We start from the raw sequence: 16,168 nt of genomic DNA, 5'->3' as shown, positions 1-16,168 counted from the left end.
TTTTTTTTGTTGTTGTTGTTGTTCTTCTTCTTCTTGTTTTTGTGGGTTTTTGTTTTTCTTTCTCCCACGTATGTGAGAACATGCAATGCAATCTTTTTGTGCCTGGCCTATTTCACTTAACATAATGTCTTCCAATTCTATCCATGTTGCTGCAAATGACAGGATTTTATTTTTGATGGCTGAATAATATTCCATTGTATATACATACCACATTTTCTTTATCCATTCACACACTGACAGACACTTGAGATGATTCCATGTCTTAACTATTGTGAATAGTGCTGCAATAAATAAGGGAGTGTAGATATCTCTTCAATATACTGATACCCTTTCCTTTGGATGTATGCCCAGCAGTAGGATTGTTAGATCGTATCGTAGTTCTATTTTTAGCTTTTTGAGGAACCTCCATACTCATCTCCATTGTGGTTATGCTAATTTATATTTCCATCAGTAGTGTATAGGGATTCCCTTTTCTTCAGATGCTCCCCAGCATTCATTATCGCCTATCTTTTCGATGAAAGCTTAACCGGGGTAGGATGATATTTCATTGTACAGAAATTTAACTTAATTAAAATTTATTTAAGGTTGAATAAGTAGTTTTTTCAAGTCATTTCAATGAAACTATGTGATATTTGGACTCCTAATTTGATAATTGAAATATTTATTTAGATGTACCAAGAACCCCAGCATTTTGGGCTTATCAATATGTTTTATGATTTTTATTCTTTTGTCTAAATTGCCAAGGGAGTATTCTCTATCTTCTTTTTCAGTTTGGATATAAAAGATATGTTCTTGATCAATTGATGTTCTTCTTTTTATTTCTGAATATACCCATGGCATTAAAACACGATGACGTTATAGGATAGGTCAGTCCATGTTTTGGTGGCAGCAGAAGGAAGGTTGATAGCTAGTGAGCAGGGACCTTAGATTCCTGTTCTGAAAGAATTGGAAGAATTCTCTTCAAAAGAATTTTCAAAAGAATTTTCAAAATGTTGAAATAATTGGTAAGAGCTGACACTGAAATTGTGTTCACATTGAAGATCATAGTGGCTTAATATACTTTTGTTCTTGCTCAGGTATTTAGGTACTTTAACTTCGCCATTGCAATCTTGTGAATAACCTGGGTGTCTATACAGGCAGTTAATGAGTCTGTAGAAAAAAGAAACTCTGGACTGGAATGACCTGTCAGCCACATTTTTAGCCCTAAGTTAATTTACTTTTAAAAATCTTTCCATTACAACTGGACTTGACTCTATGAATACAAACAAAACCTAAGGATTTTTTAAAGTAATTAAAATAAGTATATTTTAAAATTTTTAGAAGGATCTTTTGGGGACTACTAAAAATAGTAAATATTATTTGTACTTTTAACTAAAACCTGGAAAAGTATGGAGAATGGAAACTTGTTTAACATATTATCCTGGTGAATATTGTCTTGGAGAACTTATTGATAAAGTACAACATATGTATTTGGCAGTCATTTTCTTTTCTCATGGTAAAGGTAGGTGTATGTACACAGAGCCACTGTGTGGCAGAGCTCTAGCTGCAAGGGATGGTGTTTCCCTGGTATTTTGTTGAAGCACTGCGTTTCTGCAGCACCACTACAGGATTCCCAGTACAAGGACTATAACCTAAGGGCACCTCTTAGAGTCATTCAGTGAGTGGCCTTATGTCTTTGGCATGAATGCCCAACTTATTAAATACTTTTTAAATTTTTTTTTTACTGAAACTAATGGACACTTTCAGATTGTGTGTGTGTGTGTGTGTGTGTGTGTGTGTATACACACCAAACTGTCTAGAAGCTTCTGGCTACTTCACTTACATAAAACAGGGAACAGTGAAGCTGTTTACTTACATTTCTGTTATCAAAGTACCAAGAAAATCCCTGTGTTAAATAACATTCATACAGGTCAAAGGGAGGTGAAGCACACTATTATTTGTATGCTGCTGCTGCTGCTGCTGCTGCTTCTACTATGATTACCACCGGTATAACTACTTCCTGATATTTGTAAAATAATAATAGTTATTAGAATTGGAATTGTAAGTTAATAATAGTAGTTACTGCCTGCTAGACACTATTTTAAGTGTTTTAAATAATTTAACTAATTCATTCTTCACAGTAACCCATTAAGAGAGGTAATATTGTCATCTCCTTTAAAGATGCGGAAACTGAAGTATAAAAAGAAACGGTAACCTGACTATTGTCATAGGCCTAGTGAGTCAGTCAGTGGTGCCAGCAAGGTAACTCTACAGTATGGCACCTGGATCCCTGCTTTCAATTTTTATACTCCTCTAAAAAGCACTGATTTAGATTTTTTTTTTCTTTTTAAGTTGAGTTAACTTAAATGAGGACATTAATGATTTGCCCACCTCATTTTAAAATTCTCTAAAATTCTCAAAAATTAAATCAGTATTTCATTTATGAAAATTGAAGCCATGCCATTATTTACACCTTGATAATTACAAAATGCCTTTCTTAGTTAACCCTCTACCACACGCTGCAGTGCCCCTTCCCCATGTCTTTGTTTGTTTGGGATGTCAACTTAAAATTTCTTACAAATGAGTCAGTCAAGAAAAAGAAAAAGCACAGTTATATGAGTTGTGTGTTGACACACTGAAAAAATAACTGTGTTTAAGCAATGACACTGTCACAAAAAAGTGCTGCCTGAAAATAACGTTATTGAAAGCTTTAAAAAAAGGTGGCAACTAGATTTTACCAAGTTGCCAGTTGGTAATAAGCAATATATATGTGTGTGTGTGTGTGTGTGTGTGTGTATATGCAATATATATGTGTGTGTGTGTATACACACCAAACTGTCTAGAAGCTTCTGGCTACTTCACTTACATAAAACAGGGAACAGTGAAGCTGTTTACTTACATTTCTGTTATCAAAGTACCAAGAAAATCCCTGTGTTAAATAACATTCATACAGGTCAAAGGGAGGTGAAGCACACTATTATTTGTATGCTGCTGCTGCTGCTGCTGCTGCTTCTACTATGATTACCACCGGTATAACTACTTCCTGATATTTGTAAAATAATAATAGTTATTAGAATTGGAATTGTAAGTTAATAATAGTAGTTACTGCCTGCTAGACACTATTTTAAGTGTTTTAAATAATTTAACTAATTCATTCTTCACAGTAACCCATTAAGAGAGGTAATATTGTCATCTCCTTTAAAGATGCGGAAACTGAAGTATAAAAAGAAACGGTAACCTGACTATTGTCATAGGCCTAGTGAGTCAGTCAGTGGTGCCAGCAAGGTAACTCTACAGTATGGCACCTGGATCCCTGCTTTCAATTTTTATACTCCTCTAAAAAGCACTGATTTAGATTTTTTTTTTCTTTTTAAGTTGAGTTAACTTAAATGAGGACATAATGATTTGCCCACCTCATTTTAAAATTCTCTAAAATTCTCAAAAATTAAATCAGTATTTCATTTATGAAAATTGAAGCCATGCCATTATTTACACCTTGATAATTACAAAATGCCTTTCTTAGTTAACCCTCTACCACACGCTGCAGTGCCCCTTCCCCATGTCTTTGTTTGTTTGGGATGTCAACTTAAAATTTCTTACAAATGAGTCAGTCAAGAAAAAGAAAAAGCACAGTTATATGAGTTGTGTGTTGACACACTGAAAAAATAACTGTGTTTAAGCAATGATACTGTCACAAAAAAGTGCTGCCTGAAAATAACGTTATTGAAAGCTTTAAAAAAAGGTGGCAACTAGATTTTACCAAGTTGCCAGTTGGTAATAAGCAATATATATGTGTGTGTGTGTGTGTGTGTGTGTATATGCAATATATATGTGTGTGTGTGTATATATACACACACACACATATATATATGATACACTTATATGTTAACTTTGTATGTGGATATATGTAGTTATATAGTCCTGCTTTTTGTGTAAACAGGTATATATGGGATTTATCAAATTGATATTTGAGTGCTACTAACATTTTGGTGCCTAATAAATTTATATTATCTATTTGGGCAATTGGAAATGAACCTGGCTGCTAGACTCTAACTGAATAAAAACATTAACATGCCAGTTTTGCATTTAATATTAGACAACATTTCATACATTGATGAGTCCTGTTAAACACTGACCATTCTTTATATCCATTGGGAACTTTAGAATTTCCATAAGAAAGGACCTGCCTGCTTATGAAATCAAATGTTTAAAGTCACATACAAAAGCCTGAAGACTGATTTAGCTCAGATTCTGTGTCATGTTCAGTAGTGTGATGTGCTTTGATCATATTTATGGTATTTTACATACTTTGAGTAGGTAATACCCACTAATATTTCTGTGCCAGAATGTTTACATACAAATACTGGTGAAGTTAACATAGTGTATTCTCAACTTTACCAATCTTCATTCAGAGTTATTTTCATTAAATCATTAATTGGTATTATATTATATATGTTATGCTTATTTCTTATGTGTAAATTATCTACTTTGTGATTTTGTTTTATATAAGTGTCCATGTACTATCTCTGCAATAATCATTTGTTAAAAGCGCAGAGTTGGAGAAAGTTATGAAGTCCCAAGAAATATGTAGGATTGTCGAAATGATCAGTATATGCAAAATGACATACAGACTTAGTTCATTTGCTTCATGTTCCTTATTGGCGACTTCACTAGGCACTGACCTCGTGCTTGGCTCTCTACCCTCACTCACAGGTCAGTGGCAGATAGAGACAGACACATACAAATCAGGATACACATTATAAGACATGCTGCATTGGGGTGGTAAACTATATCTGTGTGAGATGACTATTAAAGAATGATTAGGATTCTCAGGGTGAACAAGGAGTGAAAAGTATTCCAGACAGAGGTCACTGCATGTAAGGGCAGAAAGAGTTTTGGTTCTGTAGAAATTCGAGTGGATTTTGAGAAGGAGGGCAGGGAACACCCTCACTAAGTAGACCTAAATCAGATTCTTTTTACAAAGGTATTTCATGCTCAGAACATGTAGAGAACACACCTTTGCTTTGGAAAAATGTATTGTTAGTAGTGAAAATGAAGGAAGTGTTGAGAGTGAGAGATATAAGAGACATTTTGAGGGTCGAAGGGACTAGACTGTGATTGGTTGGATGTGAGGAAGTAGTAGTAGAGGATTATACCTGGATATCTGGTGGGGCATTAGAAGATGCTAAGGCTTTCGGTTAAGATGAGGCATCAGATAAATTGGTGAAAGTTTGGGGTAGGAATATCATTTTCTTTGTATTACGTATAACATTAGAGATGATGACAGGATATCTAGATGGAGGTATGAGAGCACTTACCCCATTATATTGTACTTTTTAAATGATACATGTCTTACCTGTGTGCTATGAGCTCAGTAAGGAAGGGGCTCTTTCTTTCTTCATCTTTTAATCCATACTTTCTTTTATATATGTTAGCATGTTGTAAAAGCTCAAAAATATTGTAGGATGAATAAATCAGGATGAGATGGGTAAATGAACAAATAGTTAGAACACAAGCAAATAACTATATGAAGTGGGCAAAAGCCCAAGACTTAAATAAGGAATTCAGCAGAAATGTCTTTTAGCACAGGAACCTAATATTCCTCCCTAAAATATCTGGTTTTGGGGCTGGGCATTGTGGCTCACGCCTGTAATCCCACCACTTTGGGAGGCTGAGGCAGGCAGATCACCTGAGCTCGGGAGTTTGAGACCAGCCTGACCAACATGAAGAAACCCTGTCTCTACTAAAAATACAAAATTAGCCGGGTGTGGTGGTGCATGCCTGTAATCCCAGCTACTCGGGAGGCTGAGGCAGGAGAATTACTTGAACCAGGGAGGCGGAGATTGTGGTAAGCCGAGATCATGCCATTGCACTCCAGCCTGGGCAACAAGAGCAAAACTCGGACTCAAAAAAAAACCAAAAATCTGTTCTTTGAAAGATGCATACACTTCACAAAGAAATCTTTTACTGACTCCAACAAAAGCATGACATCACTGCCTTCATTTTTCAATTTTATACATACTAAAGTAATTTTAGAGACTATACCCTTATTGAAAATACATTTTATTCTGACAATAGTTAATTCTATTGTTTCAAATTTTACCCAGCTATCCATTTCAGGTTTCTTTGTTTTTTTACAGATTGCTTACTTAAATGTTTTCCTTAGCTAAATGTGAATGTAACCATATCCCACATTAAGTAAATATATTCATATTTCATAATTACATATTGTTTGTTCTCCCAGTACTTTCAATGAGGTAAGTACCTACCTTAGGAATATTATAATTTTTTGAGAATATAATTAATACCCACATATAAAAGCAACTTAAATCATCGTAGGCACACCATTAATACTTAATTGTTAGTTAAATCAGTATCTAGATATTTCTCCTATGCCAGGAGTTGTGCAAGATACTGAGAATACTAAAACCCCTTCTCTTGAGTGTTTTACAATATAGTGAAATATCTCTCAAATTCTCAAATTCATTGTGTTTAGAAATACCATGGGAGTGTTAGTTAAAATGAGAGGCCTCTGATCTCACCTCCTCAGGCTCAGTTCCATAAAGCTGGATAGCCTCTTAGAATTTAGCATTTACAAGATGTATTTTTTAATTCGGGGACTTAAAGGGGAAGAATGACTTTCTGAAGTAACTCTACAATGCATTTAAACTAGGATGGAATTTGTTAATTCTGGTAACTGCATGGTCTACATTACTGGGGTCAGAATAAGAAAGCAGAATCTTTTAATGTTTTCTGGAAACGTGCCATCTTTCTTAAGAAGTAAAAGTTATTATTTCACTGATGCAGAAAGTTATTATGTTTGTAATAGCGGATTATTTGATTTTGTTGCATAACATGTAAATTACTTCACATGTAAATTACTTAATGTGTAAATGACTTAGAGAGTCATCTCTATGATCACTCCTTTTCCATTTAAAAAGTGTAGAAATTGTAAAGCAAATACTCCAAAAATTGTTTTTAATTTCTACTTTCTGAACCATGTAGCACTATGAATTTTCTGCTTTACCTTTGTAGTTATTAAAATAAAGGGACTAATAAACAGTAAAGTCACTTTATAAAACACTAAAGAAAAACTACCCCCCAAATCATGAAAATCTTTCTACTAAGATGAGATGCAAGAATAGATAGAAAATGTGACAGTGGTCCAATGAGACTCTCTAGAAGAGAAATTAGACTATTTTATCTGTATATGTATTAAGATTAATAAATTAAAAGCAGCGTTTCCTTTTCAAATTGAAATACATTAAACCTTAGTCTCATGAGTGCAAAACCTCATATCCAGAAAAATATTTTTAAGCATTGAATTTGGTTATTTATCAAATATTCAAAGCAAGTGGCTACTACTTGGAAATGAAATAATGATCAAATGTAAAGAAGAAAAGGTAGAGAAATGAATATTTTATTTGAACAAACAGTTGACTGCTATGTAAATTAGAACAGAGTAGCATATATCCTCTTGAATCGTGGCATTTAAACTCAGGTAATAGATTAGAATAATCTTTGAATGTTAAAGATGGAATACTCCTTAGTGGCATTTTATGAGTAACTCTAGGAATTAAAGACTTGCCCAAGATTATATACCTTGTTAACAGCAAATTCTTAGAAGCTTTAGAGTACCTCTGTCTACAGTTAGCTCAAAATAAATCAGAGAGAAGAAAATTATCTAAAGGATCTGAATAGTAAACTAGTGATTCTTGATCATTCAGGAAAAACTATGCTATCTACTTAGATTCAAAGTGCAAGAAAATTCAGTGTTCCCTTTACTTTATAGTTTGCCATTTTCATCATCACTGTCTCAGATTAACCTCTTAATTGATTTCCTTTTGAATTTAATGATTAGGGTTATTAGTAAATAACTGGAAAATACTGCTTTTTTTTTTTTTTTTTTTTTTCAGCTGGATGAAGAAGCCCCGATGCGGTGTACCTGACCAGACAAGGGGTAGCTCCAAATTTCATATTCGTCGAAAGCGATATGCATTGACAGGACAGAAATGGCAGCACAAGCACATCACTTACAGGTATAAGAACTCATGATTAATCTCCCCTTTTCCCCGTTTTTCATTACTATTTGTTTTGACACATAGTTCAGTATCTTCTGCTCGTTGCTACATGTTAATATATAGGGGTATAATGTTAACATAAGAGACTTAAAATTGCTATTGAGAGGAGAGTAAATTGTTCATTAGATACCATGTAGACACTCTGAAACACTTGGGCTCTTTTGTAAACTCTTCCAGCTTCTTGAATGAATGTCAATATTATGAGGGACTTTAAATGAATGTTCTAACATATTACATTCTTTGATAAATATTTATAATCTCTAAAATAATCAAATGATATGTAAATAACTGCTATTTAAACAGAATGTTGCAATAATTAATCAGTGTTTAATATAGTCTAACCATTTTGCTTTTTATCTTTTTCTTAATTGTGCAAGTGGTTTTGTCTTCAGTAAGAAAGTATTTTCCAACCTAGAGTGACAATTGTTATTAATGGATTTTCACAGTTATTCATTTTGTAATTGAACAACTGCTTATTGAGTCCCAGTATGAACAAAGAACAATGCTAAGGCCTGGAGATGTAGCAACAAATAAAACATGAGGACCCTGTTTGTCCTCATGGAATTTACAGTCAAAAGAAGTTGAATAGTAATATAAATACGATGCTTGTTATAAAAAGAAAGGGCAGTATGCAAGAGAAATGTAAATCAGGGTCATCCAACCCATTCTAGAAAACCAGATGAGATTACCCTAAAGAAATAGCTTTTCAACTAAAACCCATAGGAAAAGAAAGAATTTGTTAAACCAATGGGCGAAGGGGAAAGGTACTTTGGCGAGAGGGTAGAATGTCAGGAATCATCTCTGTCAGATTATGTGAATAGAAATGATAATTTTTAAAATATTATTCTTCATGTAAATACCCCTTTGTATATGATTAAAGATAAAACAAAAGCCTTCAATATATTGATTTTCTACTTATATAACTGGAACATGTCACTTGAACGTATTTTGGTTATTTGGGAGATACTTTGTTTTTTTCTTTTTCTGAAACAGAGTCTCACTCCTTCACCCAGGTTGGAGTGCAGTGGCACAATCTCAGCTCACTGCAACTTCCACTTCCCAGAATCAAGCAATTCTCCTACCTCAGCCTCCCAAGTAGCTGGGATTACAGGCGTGGACCACCATGCCCAGCTAACTTTTGTATTTTTTGTAGACACAGGATTCCCCCATGTTGGCCAGGCTGGTCTTGAAGTCCTGACCTTGAGTGATCTGCCCTCCTCAGCCTCCCAAAGTGCTGGGATACAGATGTGACCTACCGTGCCTGGCCTGGGAACACTTTTCTGTCTTCTTTTATATTCTTATGCTGTCTTCTTACACAGCTCCTAGATTATTGTCTTATGCTCCTAGATTATTGTCTTATGCTACTTACTTTAATTATTTCTGCAGATAAGAAAAATTAAAGATGAAGCAGCTTTAGGCCAAGCCCATGAAGTTGGTATTCACTATCATTTAAATTTGCTCAAACTCCCAAGTTCAGGTAATCTGCCCTCCTCAGCCTCCCAATGTGCTGAGATTACAGGTGTGAGCCACTGTGCCCGGCCCAAAATGTACTTTTTTGCTTTGATTCCTGCTTATCAAAAATGGATGGTAAATTTCCTTGGCCACTTTTCTGTATCTATTAAGGTAATCATAAGAAGTTTCTTATTTAATACTCTGTTACTGCCAAGACAGAAGTTCAACATCTCTCTACTTGACCTACATGCTCACATGCCTCCTAAATTTCCTAATTTCCCTCTACTTTTGGTTTTTTATTTCACATATTTGTTTTACCATCTCTACGATCTGTATTTCCAAAGCAGAATTAAGAAAGTATTATACCAATAAGTTGATATGGAATATATAGTTATTTTCCCAATAGCTGTAATGTGTATGTCTCTTCTCTAATAACCCTTTTGCCATTAGTGGAATTAGTGGTGACAGTGCTTTCTGAGAGGAAAACATGGATTCTTTTTTTTCTTTTTTTTTGGAGACAAGGCCTCACTCTGTCGCTCAGTCCCAAGTGCAGTGGTGTGATCTTGGCTCACTACAAACTCTGCCTCAAAGGATCCTCAGGCTCAAAGGATCCTCCTGCCTTAGCCCACTGAGTAGCTGGGATTATTGGTGTGCACAACCATGCCGAGATAATTTTTGCTTTTTTTTTTTTTTTTTTCCAGAGATAGAGTTTTACCATGTTGCCCAGACTGGTCTTGAACTCCTGGGCTCAAGTGATCCTCCTGCATTGGCGTTCCAAAGTGCAGAGATTACAGGAGTGAGCCAGCACACCCAGCCCATGGATACACCATGAAAAGCATTTGTAGATTTTGATGAAGAATGGTCACATGGCAGAATAGAAAGCCTAAAATATACTACCAATTAGGGTAAAACTTGGATGAGATATATTAGATTTGTAAAACTAAATATATATCTTAAAAGCATTGTTGAGCTGAAATAAAAGGAAAAAATCTAAAAACCAAAAGTAGAGGGAAATTAGGAAATTTAGGAGGTATGTGAGCATGTAGGTCAAGTAGAGAGATGTTGAACTTCTGTCTTGGCAGTAACATAGAGTATTAAATAAGAAACTTCTTATGATTACCTTAATAGATACAGAAAAGTGGCCAAGGAAATTTACCATCCATTTTTGATAAGCAGGAATCAAAGCAAAAAAGTACATTTTGGGCCGGGCACAGTGGCTCACACCTGTAATCTCAGCACATTGGGAGGCTAAGAAGGGCAGATTACCTGAACTTGGGAGTTTGAGATCAGCCTGGCCAACATGGAGAAATCCCATCTCTACTTAAAAAAAAAAAAAAAAAAAAAGCTGGGTGTGGTAGTACATGCCTGTAATCACAGCTACTCCAGAGACTGAGGCAGGAGAATCACTTGAACCCAGGAGGTAGAGGTTTCAGTGAGCCGAGATTGCGCCATTGCACACCAGCCTAGGTGACGAGAGTGAAACGCCATCTCAAAAAAAAAAAAAAAAGAAGTACGTTTTGTTAACAGAAAAATGACATCTATGAAAAATACTACACTTTTGTTATATAGTTCACATACAAAATGTTGGTAAAATCTTTAAGAAGCAAAACCAATATCTGCTACCTCTCCTCTATTCAGCAACATTGTAAAACTACAAATAGAGGTAAAGAAAGAAACGGAAGTAAAAGATACATGATTTGAAAAGAAACAAACTATCATTAGTCTGAGTTTATATATATTTCTATATGGTAAACCCAGAAGAAATTCTGATGATTGTTTAGAAATAATTAACAAATATAGTCAGCCTAAAATTAGATTTTATTTTCAGAACAATTTTGCATTTACAGAAAAATTGATAGTACAGAGAATTCACAGAGTTACTGTGTACCCTCTCCTCCATCCCTTACATACTCTACCAATACAAATGGTTTTTCTCCTAGTATTAACATCTTGCATTAGCATAGTAGATTAGGTAAAATTGATGAGCCAGTACTGGTACATTATTGCTACTTAAGTTCATAGTTTACACTATGTTGTATGGTTCTATAGGTTTTGACAAATGTATAATGTCATTTATCTACCAATATAATATCATACAGAATAGTTTTCCTTCCCTAAAATTTCAGTGTTTCACCTATTTATCCCTTCTGTCCTCTTCCCAAAGCCCTGACCAGCACTGGATTTTTTTTTTTAATGTCTCCATCGTTTTGCGTTTTCTAGAATGTCATATAGTTGGAACTATAGAGAATGTAGCTTTTTTTCAGACTGGCCTCTTTCACTTGACAATAGGCTCTTAAGGTTCCCTCACATTTTTTGTGACTTGATAGCTCATTTTTTATTTCTGAACAATAATCCATTGTATAAATGTGCCATTGTATGTTTATTCATTCACCTATTGAAGTCATCTTGGTTGTTTCCAGTTTGGGGAGATTACAAATAAGGCCAGTATACACATTTGTGTGCAGGTTTTTGTGTAGGCATAACTTTTCAACTCATTTGGATAAATACCAAGGAGTGTGATTGCTGATATGTGAAAAGACTATGGTTCGCTTTGTAAGAAACTGTCAAACTGTCTTCTGACATGGTTATCCCATTTTGCATTATTACCAGCAGTAAATGAGAGATACTGTAGACCTACAAGCCCCACCCCCAGTGTATGGTGTTGTCAGTGTATTCACGTGTAGTTATTCTAAAAAGAGTTAGTGATATTTTATTCAGATAAAATAATTGAGATAAAACAATTACTATAAATCAATTATGTTTATTAAGATAAGCAATTTTATTGATACAGATTGTTTTAATTTGCACTTCCCTAATGACATAAGATGCAACTTTTCATATGCTTATTTACCTACCATCTCTGTATCTTCTTTGGCGAGGTGTCTGTTGAGATCTATCAATTTTTAATTGACTTGCTTATTTTAAGATTTTCTGTATATTGTGTATGTTAGTCTTTCATCAGTTCTGTTTTCAAATACTTTCTTCATATCTGTGGCTTTTTTTTATTCTCTTTAAAATTTCTTTTTAAGAGCAGAAGTGTAATTTTAATAATGTCCGACTGGCCGGGCGCGGTGGCTCAAGCCTGTAATCCCAGCACTTTGGGAGGCCGAGACGGGCGGATCACGAGGTCAGGAGATCGAGACCATCCTGGCTAACACGGTGAAACCCCGTCTCTACTAAAATATACAAAAAATTAGCCGGGCGAGATGGCGGGCGCCTGTAGTCCCAGCTACTCGGGAGGCTGAGGCGAGAGAATGGCGTAAACCCGGGAGGCGGAGCTTGGCAGTGAGCTGAGATCCGGCCACTGCACTCCAGCCTGGGCGACAGAGCGAGACTCCGTCTCAAAAAAAAAAAAAAATAATAATAATAATAATAATAATAATGTCCGACTTTGCATTTTTTTTCCTTCTTGTATTGTGCTTTTGGTGTTGTATGTTAAAAATCATCAGTAAACACAAAGTCCTTAGATTTTCTCCTGTGTTATATTCTAGAAGTTTAGTAGTTTTATGTTTTGCATTTAGGTCTCTGATTTCTTTTGAATAAATGTTTGAGAGGTGTATAAAGTCAGCGTCTAGATTCATTTCTTTTACTTGTGAATGTCCAGTTGTTCTAACACCATTTGTTAAAAAGATCATTCTTTCTCCATTGTATTGCCTTGCTCGGTTGACTTTATTTGTGGTGGTCAATTTCTGGGCACTTTCCTTTGTTCCTTTGATATATGTATTTATTATTAATCCAATTTCACTCTATGTTGATTACTCTGACTTTATAGTAAGTCTTACTATTAGGTAGTTTCTGTTGTCTGATTGTGTTTATTTTCTTAAGTATTCTTCTGGGCATTTGGAGTCTTTTGCCTTTCAATATAAACATTAGAGTTTCTTGATTCACACAAAACAACTTGCCATGAGTTTTGCATGCATTGTATCTATAGTTCATCTTGGAAATAACTGATATCTTAACAGTATATAGTGTTCTTATCCATGAACGTGGATATCTTCCTATTTATTGAGAACTTTGATTTCTTTCATCAAAATTTTATAGTTTTCTCATATGCATATTTTGATAGATTTATTTCTAAGTATTTTACTTTTCTGGTGCTAATTTAAATGATATTATGTTTTTCTTTTTTTTTTATTATACTTTAAGTTCTATGGTACATGTGCATAACGTGCAGGTTTGTTACATATGTATACTTGTGCCATGTTGGTGTGCTGCACCCATCAACTCGTCAGCACCCATCAATTCATCATTTATATCAGGTATAACTCCCAATGCAATCCCTCCCCCCTCCCCCTCCCCATGATAGGCCCCAGTGTGTGATGTTCCCCTTCCCGAGTCCAAGTGATCTCATTGTTCAGTTCCCACCTATGAGTGAGAACATGTGATGTTTGGTTTTCTGTTCTTGTGATAGTTTGCTAAGACTGATGGTTTCCAGCTGCATCCATGTCCCTACAAAGACACAACTCATCCTTTTTTGTAGCTGCATAATATTCCATGGTGTATATGTGCCGCATTTTCTTAATCCAGTCTGTCACAGATGGACATTTGGTTGATTCCAAGTCTTTGCTATTGTGAATAGTGCCGCAATAAACATACGTGTGCATGTGTCTTTATAGCAGCATGATTTATAATCCTTTGGGTATATACCCAGTAGTGGGATGGCTGGTCATATGGTACATCTAAATCTAGATCCTTGAGGAATCGCCATACTGTTTTCCATAATGGTTGAACTAGTTTACAGTCCCACAACAGTGTAAAAGTGTTCCTATTTCTCCACATCCTCTCCAGCACCTGTTGTTTCCTGACTTTTTAATGATTCCCATTCTAACGGTGTGAGATGGTATCTCATTGTGGTTTTGATTTGCATTTCTCTGATGGCTAGTGATGATGAGCATTTTTTCATGTGTCTGTTGGCTGTATGAATGTCTTCTTTTGAGAAATGTCTGTTCATATCCTTTGCCCACTTTTTGATGGGGTTGTTTTTTTTTCTTGTAAATTGTTTGAATTCTTTGTAGATTCTGGATATTAGCCCTTTGTCAGATGAGTAGATTGCAAAAATTTTCTTCCATTCTGTAGGTTGCCTGTTCACTCTGATGGTAGTTTCTTTTGCTGTGCAAAAGCTCTTTAGTTTAATTAGATCCCATTTGTCAATTTTGGCTTTTGCTGCCGTTGCTTTTGGTGTTTTAGACATGAAGTCCTTGCCCACGCCTATGTCCTGAATGGTATTACCTAGGTTTTCTTCTAGGGTTTTTATGGTATTAGGTCTAACATTTAAGTCTCTAATCCATCTTGAATTAATTTTCGTATGAGGGGTAAGGAAAGGATCCAGTTTCAGCTTTCTACTTATGGCTAGCCAATTTTCCCAGCACCATTTATTAAATAGGGAATCCTTTCCCCATTTCTTGTTTCTCTCAGGTTTGTCAAAGATCAGATGGCTGTAGATGTGTGGTATTATTTCTGAGGACTCTGTTCTGTTCCATTGTCTATATCTCTGTTTTGGTACCAGTACCATGCTGTTTTGGTTACTGTAGCCTTGTGGTATAGTTTGAAGTCAGGTAGCGTGATGCCTCCAGCTTTGTTCTTTTGACTTAGGATTGTCTTGGCAATGCAGGCTCTTTTTTAGTTCCATATGAACTTTAAAGCAGTTTTTTCCAATTCTGTGAAGAAAATCATTGGTAGCTTGATGGGGATGGCATTGAATCTATAAATAACCTTGGGCAGTATGGCCATTTTCACGATATTGGTTCTTCCTATTCATGAGCATGGTATGTTCTTCCATTTGTTAGTGACCTCTTTTATTTCACTGAGCAGTGGTTTGTAGTTCTCCTTGAAGAGGTCCTTGACATCCCTTGTAAGTTGGATTCCTAGGTATTTTATTCTCTTTGAAGCAATTGTGAATGGAAGTTCATTCATGATTTGGTTTTCTGTTTGTCTGTTACTGGTGTCTAAGAATGCTTGTGATTTTCGCACATTAATTTTGTATCCTGAGACTTTGCTGAAGTTGCTTATCAGCTTAAGGAGATTTTGGGCAGAGACAATGGGGTTTTCCAAATATACAATCATGTCATCTGCAAACAGGGACAATTTGACTTCTTCTTTTCCTAACTGGATACCCTTGATTTCTTTCTCTTGCCTGATTGCCCTAGCCAGAACTTCCAACACTATCTTGAATAGGAGTGGTGAGAAGGGCATCCCTGTCTTGTGCCAGTTTTCAAAGGGAATTTTTCCAGTTTTTGCCCATTCAGTATGATATTGGCTGTGGGTTTGTCATAAAAGCTCTTATTATTTTGAGATACGTTCCATCAATACCGAATTTATTGAGCGTTTTTAGCATGAAGGGCTGTTGAATTTTGTCAAAAGCCTTTTCTGCATCTATTCAGATAATCTTGTGGTTCTTGTCTTTGGTTCTGTTTATATGCTGGATTACGTTTATTGATTTGCGAATGTTGAACCAGCCTTGCATCCCAGGGATGAAGCCCACTTGATCATGGTGGATAAGCTTTTTGATGTGCTGCTGAATCCAGTTTGCCAATATTTTATTGAGGATTTTTGCATTGATGTTCATCAGGGATATTGGTCTAAAATTCTCTTTTTTTGTTGTGTCTCTGCCAGGCTTTGGTATCAGGATGATGTTGGCCTCATAAAATGAGTTAGGA

General features: G+C 35.4%; 1 protein-coding gene across 1 annotated transcript in view; it reads left to right on the top strand.

Annotated features, from left to right (window-relative positions):
• MMP16 (matrix metallopeptidase 16) overlaps positions 1 to 16,168 on the top strand; it is a 299,850-nt gene that overhangs the window by 133,635 nt on the left and 150,047 nt on the right. The window contains exon 3 of the mRNA XM_033202547.1: positions 7,896 to 8,018. Coding sequence (XP_033058438.1) covers positions 7,896 to 8,018 — 123 coding nt within the window. The remainder of the gene's footprint in view (positions 1 to 7,895; positions 8,019 to 16,168) is intronic.

The sequence above is a fragment of the Trachypithecus francoisi genome, unplaced genomic scaffold (genome assembly GCF_009764315.1).
Source record: "Trachypithecus francoisi isolate TF-2019V2 unplaced genomic scaffold, Tfra_2.0 Lachesis_group7, whole genome shotgun sequence".
NCBI classification, from domain to species: Eukaryota; Metazoa; Chordata; class Mammalia; order Primates; family Cercopithecidae; genus Trachypithecus; species Trachypithecus francoisi.
This window is presented reverse-complemented; position numbering and strand designations above follow the sequence as displayed.